This window comes from Garra rufa, chromosome 19 (assembly GCF_049309525.1).
Source record: "Garra rufa chromosome 19, GarRuf1.0, whole genome shotgun sequence".
Classification (NCBI taxonomy): domain Eukaryota; kingdom Metazoa; phylum Chordata; class Actinopteri; order Cypriniformes; family Cyprinidae; genus Garra; species Garra rufa.
Genome location: NC_133379.1, coordinates 24,671,204 through 24,679,191, shown reverse-complemented (window position 1 = coordinate 24,679,191; position 7,988 = coordinate 24,671,204). Strand labels below are relative to the sequence as shown.

At 33.7% G+C, this 7,988-nt stretch overlaps 2 protein-coding genes across 2 annotated transcripts; both read right to left on the bottom strand.

Moving 5' to 3' along the window:
• Positions 1-1,024: 1,024 nt before the first annotated feature.
• Positions 1,025-1,993, bottom strand: LOC141291896 (odorant receptor 131-2-like). The gene has a single exon (XM_073823901.1). The coding sequence runs from the start codon at positions 1,991-1,993 to the stop codon at positions 1,025-1,027; it is 969 nt and encodes a 322-aa protein (XP_073680002.1).
• A 4,548-nt stretch (positions 1,994-6,541) lies between these two features.
• LOC141291927 (odorant receptor 131-2-like) lies at positions 6,542-7,504 on the bottom strand. Its single transcript, XM_073823925.1, has one exon. The coding sequence runs from the start codon at positions 7,502-7,504 to the stop codon at positions 6,542-6,544; it is 963 nt and encodes a 320-aa protein (XP_073680026.1).
• Between the last annotated feature and the right edge of the window lie 484 nt (positions 7,505-7,988).

Below are 7,988 nucleotides of genomic sequence, written 5' to 3'. Positions count from 1 at the left end.
TATATACTTTTTGAATTTGAAGATCAGGGTAAATTTAACATATTTTGACTTCTGGTGAAACATGTAACTATCTCCTGTAGCCTCTTCAGGGCAGTACTAAATAAAAAAAAATATATATATTAGGCAAAATAAGAAAAATGTACACATCTCCATTCAGTTCAAAAGTTTTTACCTGTTACTTAATGCATGATTTTTCCTTCTGAAGCATCAGTGAGAATTTTAACCTTCTGTAATAGTTGTATATGAGTCCCTCACTTGACCTCAGTGTTGAAAGATGGATCTCAAAATCATACAGTCATTGCTGGAAAGGGTTCAAATACACAGAAATGCTAGGAAACCAAATCATTTGTGGGACCTGAAGGATTTTTCTGAAAAACAGCAGGCAGTTTAACTGTTCAAGACAAACAAGGGACTCATGAACAACTATCACTAAACAAAGAATATCAAAGAGTATCTCTAATAAGATACATGGAACAAGAAATTGTTCATATTGGTGCAAAACAGAGTAATGATGAAAATATGTAAAGATGAAAATCATAAACCATGTAATATTACAAATCGCTGAGCAGTAAATGAAAAGCTGTAAGAACTGCACAAACACATCACATGAGTTTTGTTTATGAACAAACAATAAACATATGCTGCATAAAATGTTTTAACTGTTGTACATTTATTAGTTTGATTTAATAGATTTCAAGAAAAGGCTAGATTGGAGGCTTAGAGTATCATAAGTCAGCAATTAAATAATTATAAATTCATTCACTGTGTTAGTAAAGAAGTTGTCATAATACAGTAAAATAGTAAATGCACAGGAAACATTTAAAAACTCATCTCTTGGGTCCTTGCACTGACAAAAATTGTGACAGGTTAAATATGTTTGTACACATGTTTACCACATGTTTACATATCCAATATCTCATCACATAAATACAGCATTTTGTAACTTGTAACAATGAAAAAATATTATCTGCTAAAGCTTTTTAGGTAGCATTTCAACATACTTTTATATAGTATCTACTATTTTTTACCCTCCTCCTCTTAAATGTATCTCTGTTTTACAGCTATTTTGCTTTTTGAGACCAAATGTGAAGTAGTATTTAAACCAACAGCTGAAGGCCTGGTCTCTCAGGCCATATATAAGAGGACTTAAACATTTAGGGAAAATCAAAAACACTACAAAGCAAAAATACATCACATTTATCGAAGTCATATAGTCAGTGTAAACATAAATGGCTTCTTGGATAACTCCAACTAAAATGGACGCAGCACAGAGTCCCAGCTGTACTAAATGCAGCAGAACAGTCTTGTTAGCTTTTTTGGCTGATGTTTTATCACAGGAGGCTGATTTAGCCACAGCTGCTATAGAAGCATAAGTAAAGATAATAACAAAACAGACTAACATGAAAAATATACATGTGAACGCTATTTCAAGTTTCTTATAGATCTGAAGTCTAAAGAGGGTAGTTCTTGAACAGAACAAATTCATCACTGTGTTTGTAGAATCAACAGCATAGAAAATAATCATCTCAGACAAGCACTGAATCAAACCAATCATCCAAACAGCACCGATAGCTATGTGAGTCCTTCTGAAACTGGTGATTTTTGCATGCCTGAGAGGAAAGCAGATGGCCACATACCTCTCCAGTGACATTAAAGCCAGATTCAGTAAGGCAACCTGATAGAGAGCTTGTGCAGCCGCAAGAAGAATGATACAGACATTTTTCAAAATAAAAATCCTGCCAACAGCACACACAAACAGCACTACACTCATAAAAAGATGGAGCGTATCAAGCCAAAGCATGTGCCCAAACAGAATATAGCGGGAAGCCTCCTGAAAAACAGTTTTTTTCCTCAAGGTGAAGATCATGACCCCATTAACATAGAGGAAAATGACACATGGGGTCACACACACAACCGTTTTCACCGGTCCATTTTGATCCACCAGTGATAAAATCTGTGTATGGTTCGATGCAGTACCATTAAAAGAAGACATATTTAGAACCGCAAGACATGAAGGTGTTGACCACAAATGTTGGTATAGCACACTCACTCAGAATAATACTGCAATCTACAACATTCTTGTAACTGCAGATCTCCAGGCACAGCGAGAGAAAGACCAGAGCTCTGTCTCAGCATCACACTTTAAATACAGTTAAACTCATCGTGTCATGCATTTTTAATCCCAGTGGTTGTTTTGTGTGTGAGGGGGGAGGTCTTTGTGTGTTTACATTATCCCTAGTTTTCCAGCAAAGAAAAGGGACATTTGTGGACATTTCCTCCTTTTCTTTTCAGCAAACGAGTCCAAAATAAATAAATAAAAGATTTTATTCTGTGGTTGTTAGAACAACTTATTATTATTATTTTAACAATACATTTAAAAATTGTTTATGCTAATTTCTAAGAACTCAGTGTTGTTTGTTGATTTTTAGACTGCAACCTTAGTTGCCTTTATTTTAACAGTGCTTCAAAATTGAGAAATTTAATTTGTTTTGGTCATTCTTCACATACAGTAAGCTAAATATAGTCTTTTTTGTTTTTATGCAAAACAAAGAACATTTCAGTGCGCTAGGCATCCTGGTTGAGGTTAACAGGTTAAAGAAGGCATGAAGAGGAAATTAAAATCAACTATAACATACGTGACCAGTCTAAACTAGCACAGGTATATAGTAATAGCCAAAAATGCATTGTATCAGTCAAAATTATCGACCCTGTTCCATAAATATATTTTGTAAATTTCCTAACCTAAATATGTCAATACTTAATTTTTGATCAATATTGTGCATTTATCTTGACAACTTTAAAGATTTTCTCAATATTTAGATTTTTTGCACCCTCAGATTCCAGATTTTCAAATAGTTGTATCTTGACCTATCCTAACAAACCATACATCAATGGAACTTATTTATTCAGCATTCAGGTGACGTATAAATCTCAAATATGGTCCAGGGTCACATATCGTCGCCTTAGAATTATAAGGTTCTATCTGACATTTTTGTCAAAATTGAGTTATTCACATATTCTTATTCTGTGACAATTTATTTACTTGTTTCAACTTTCTTTGTCATGTCGCCGGACTGCTCCATAACAGCAGGAAAGATAAACGTAAAACAACAATTGCACGTCTGTAGAATCAATGAGTGCAATTTACATTTATTCCTCAAAGTGGCAGTTTTTAAAACATAATGATGGCGTGATTTTTTTTACTCATAATTACTGCTACCGGCATTATATGTGACCCTGGACCACAAAACCAGTCATAAGGTTAAATTTTACAAAACTGAGGTGTATACATCACATGAAAGCTCAATAAATAAGCTTTCTATTGATATATGGTTTGTTAGGATAGGACAGTATTTGGACGAAATACAACTATTTGAAAATCTGGAATCTGAGGGTGCAAAAAAATCAAAATACTGAGAAAATCACCTTTAAAGTTCCCCAAATTAAGTTCTTAACAATGCATATTACTAATCAAAAATTACATTTTGATATATTTATAGTAGGAATTTTACAAAAAAATCTTCATGGAACATGATCTTTACTTAATATCCTAATGATTTTTGGCATAAAAGAAAAAATCAATAATTTTGACCCATACAATGTATTTTTGTCTATTGCTACAAATATACCCCAGCGACTGGTTTTGTGGTCCAGGGTCACATATACATTACCGGCATAAAACAAATAATAGTATCTGCAACTGGCTTGAATGGCTTTACTGCAGAGAAATTGCATAATGTAAAGTACATATAATGAAATATAAGTGTTACTGTCCTTTGATGTTGAATGTGGTCAATAGCGATTAAACTGTTGTTATTAAAGATGTTGAAAACGATAGTTTTGCGAATATGGCTTTTTGCGGAATAAAGTCCTGGTCAGATGGAGTAGCTGATTTTTTTTAACTGTTTCTGCAATAATGTCTTTAATTACCCTCTATAATTATAAAATTAACATCTGCTCTGGACAAAAAATTCAGCACTGCCTTTTATGCCTAACTTAAACAAGAAAAAATATTTGTCCTAAAATATTAAATAAATTTGATAAAGAAAGCATTAAAGCATTAAATTCTCATACATGTTGACACATTGTTATAAAAGTAATATATGTTTTAAAACAAATTAGAAGTAAACTACTTGCGAGATACAAACATGCAATTGCGAGAAAAAAAGTCAGAATTGCAAGATACAAAGTTGCAATTGTGAGAAAATGTTTCAATTCTGACTTTATAACTCACAATTGTGAGTTTATATCCCACACTTCTCAGAAAAAAGTCAGAATTGCGAGATACAAACTTGCAACTGTAAAAAAAAAAAGTCAGAATTGTAAGATAAAACTGCAGTTATCTTTTTTTTCTTTTTTTTTTTTTATTCAGTGGCGGAAATGGGCTTCCATAGAAAGGGCTTCTTGAATGAGAAAATAAAATGTATGGCGGAACTTTATTTTGTACATAGGGATTTGATTGGTCTATTGATTCGTTGTTTTTTTTTTTTTAATTTCTGCAATTTAATGTGAGAAACTGTTGAATTGAAGCTTGCCTGGCCATTGAACAACCTTATTGCCCAGTCTTTAACATTTCTGTATATTACAAACAAAATTTGGCCCTATTTTGTATATTTCTTCTGCACAAATGAGAATAGGCCTATTTCCAGAAAGGTTGCATGTCAGCAAACAACACACACACGAAAAGCTGACACGGAACACTTATATGAGTGGAGCTGAAAGAAGGAAAGACATGAACATCTTGGATGACATGGGGGTGAGTAAATTATCAGGAATTTTTTTTATTTTGGAAGTAGAGTAATCCCTCAAGGTAAGCACAGAGAAAAAGGCCACAGATTTTTATTTTTTGGATGTCAGTGGAGGAGAGACTTCACCACTGCAATTGTGGGAAAGCAGCTTATCATTTAATAAACCGACAGCCTGTTGACTAATCCTTACCATGTTTGTAATTAAACATTTATTATGGATATGTCTATTCTGTTTTTCAGAAAAATTACTGTTTTGTAAGAAAAGTCATGGGCGACATTTGCCAGGTAGGATTGCAGTTCTATTGACTGTCGCACAACTCTGACAGGAATTCAATGGCGTCAAGGCTGTGATGTATTTGGTTGTCAAAGCACCTGATCCAAGTTGGTATTTACATTTTCTCGGTGACCTCCCAGTAATAAGACCATCTGGCCATACACATGCTGCTGTCATAAAGAAAGATTTTCGTACCTGCTCACCAAACAATCCCAAAACAGACGTTACCATCAAAACAATTTTAAATCTATTTTGGCGTAAAAAAAAAAGAAAGCACACATACATTGCTTTAAGTGCTAATTCATTGGGGTGATGTCAGGTATGGGGCATCATTTACACTGTGTGATTTTCACAAAACACCCATCAGCTTAGAAAAGCCTACTTTTGTTTTACAGAGACCCTTTTCTCCATTGTTTAGGCAATCAGCATTGTGGGTGACATGACCAATGAAATCTTTAGAACTTGTTGCAGGGTGGCTTTTGTGCTTTACTGGTTTAGGAAAAAAATCAGTGGCTCACAAGTTCTGACATGACTGTATAATACACACACACAGAAAAAAAACATGGTCTGCTTGCCAGATAATGAGCCAAACAGTTTCAGTTTTATTATGGCTCTGGACCACAAAACCAGTCATAAAGGTCAAATTTTTTAAATTGAGATTTATATGCATCATATGAAAGCTGAATAAATACGCTTTTGGCTGATGTATGTTTGGATAGGACACAACTTTTTGGTTGGAATACAAATTTTTGAAAATCTGGAATCTGAGGGTGCAAAAAAATTAAAAATGTAAAACAAAAAATAAGTTTTGATATATTTATGGTAGAAAATATCTTTATGGAACATGATCTTTACTTAATATCCTAATGATTTTGGCATAAAAGAAAGATTAATAATTTTGGCCCCCCATTGGTTTTGTGCTCCAGAGTCACATATATAAAATATTTATTCATTTATTAGTTTAATTGTACAGGTTTCCTGCAGAATATAGTTTGTTAAGCTAGTATTGTAAAAAAAAAAACAAAAACAAAAAAAAAATGTCAGAAAAGAGAAAATTGCTTATAGATTTCATTCCTATTCACATAATCATGTAGCAAAAAAGTAGCAAATCAAGTGCTGCTAATAACATTGTATTTTATTTTTCTTACTTTCCTATTAAGGCTATTACTTCTTAACCCAATTTGATGTTACATATTTCATAGACAACAAAAAGCTAAAGGGCCTCAATAGTAACTGTGATTATGTTTGTCACATGGCAAGAAAGGATGCAAAACATTGACAAATGAAAACGACACTTAAAAAACACTTTCCCATATCTGTGGTCAGAGCACTGGGAAACATTGTTACAGATTTAATAGATTTGTTAAATATGCTTGTACTTCAAGTGTGGCTGAACTTTAGTAGATCATTGTATTAAGACAGAAGTTTATGTTTTGCAGCTATAGAGTGTAAAAGTAGTGACAACATATAATTCCCTAAAGCATTTTAGATAAGATTTCAATAACCATCAGGTGGTTTCTCAACCACCTGATACTACATGTATTTCTGTATTACAGCTGTTTTTCTTTTTGAAACCAAATGTGAAGTAGTATTTAAATAAACAACTAAACGCCTGGTCTCTCAGACCATATATAAGAGGACTTAAACATCTTGGAAAAATCATAAACACCACAAAGCAAAAATACATCACACTCATTGAAGTCATATAGTCAGCGTAAACATAAATGACTTCTTGGATAACTCCAACTAAAATAGACACAGCACAGAGACCCAGTTGTATTAGATGCAGCAGAACAGTGCTATTGGCTTTTCTGGCCGATGTTTTATCAGAGGAGGCTGATTTAGCCACAGCTGCTATAGAGGCATAAGTAAAGATTACAACAAAACACACAGACATGAAAAATATAGTTGTGAAAGCTATATCAAGTTTCTTATAGACCTGCAGCCTAAAAAAAGTAGTTCTTGAGCAAAATAAATTCATTGCTACGTTTGTGGTATCAAAAAAATAGAAGATAATAATCTCAGTAAGGGATTGAATCCAGCTTATCATCCAAAGCACACCAATGGCCAAGTTAGTTCTTCCGGATGTGGTGATTTCTGCATGTCTGAGAGGGAAGCAAATGGCCACATACCTCTCCAGTGACATTAAAGCCAGATTCAAGGTAGAGGCCTGATAGAGAGCTGTTGCAGCCACTAGAAGCGCAAGGCAGACAACTTTCATAACCAAAAGCCTACAAAGAGCACACACAAACAACACTACACTCATTAAAAGATTAAGTGTATCGACCCAAAGCATGTGTCCAAACAAAATATAGCGAGATGCCTCCTGAAAAACAGTCTTTTTCCTCAAGGTAAAGATCATGACCCCGTTGACATAGAGGAATATTGCACATGAAGACACACACAAAAATGTTTTCAAATCTTGATGCGTCGGCAGTACAGTCTGAGTGATGTTAGATGTAGAATTATTAAAATTAGACATCATCAAAAGGATGAAAGATGTTGTTATACTAATACTAATACTGCAAAGTCCTTGTAACAAATCTCCATGCAAATCTCTAAACTGTCACCGCTGTTGTTGTAGGCACAGAGAATAATCAAAGAACATCCTACTTTTAATATCATTGTAAAGTAGCTGTCATGAACTACGTATGTATTCCCAGTGGCTGCTTTGTGTGCTTGTCAAAATGCCTGTGAAAAAAAAACAAAAAAACAATGAGCTTGTAGTGCCTGACTAATAGTATAAAGTACATAGCAAATCCCAGTATTTGAGAAAACTAGTGGCAATAGAACATTTAAGTAAAAAACATCTTAGAACTGATTATATTGTAAAATCATTCCACTTGAGTCCTTATAAAGAGATTTGTATTTCTTTTTTATTAATTAAACTATAAACCCACCCAAATACTTTGTGTTGCTAAAATGTAATGAAGGATCTGAGGATCCTCCAATGCAAACTGTGTGTG

Bases quoted from the DNA above. Each gene is read 5' to 3' on its own strand.
- LOC141291896 (XM_073823901.1), bottom strand. From the start codon at position 1,993: ATGTCTTCTTTTAATGGTACTGCATCGAACCATACACAGATTTTATCA.
- LOC141291927 (XM_073823925.1), bottom strand. From the start codon at position 7,504: ATGTCTAATTTTAATAATTCTACATCTAACATCACTCAGACTGTACTG.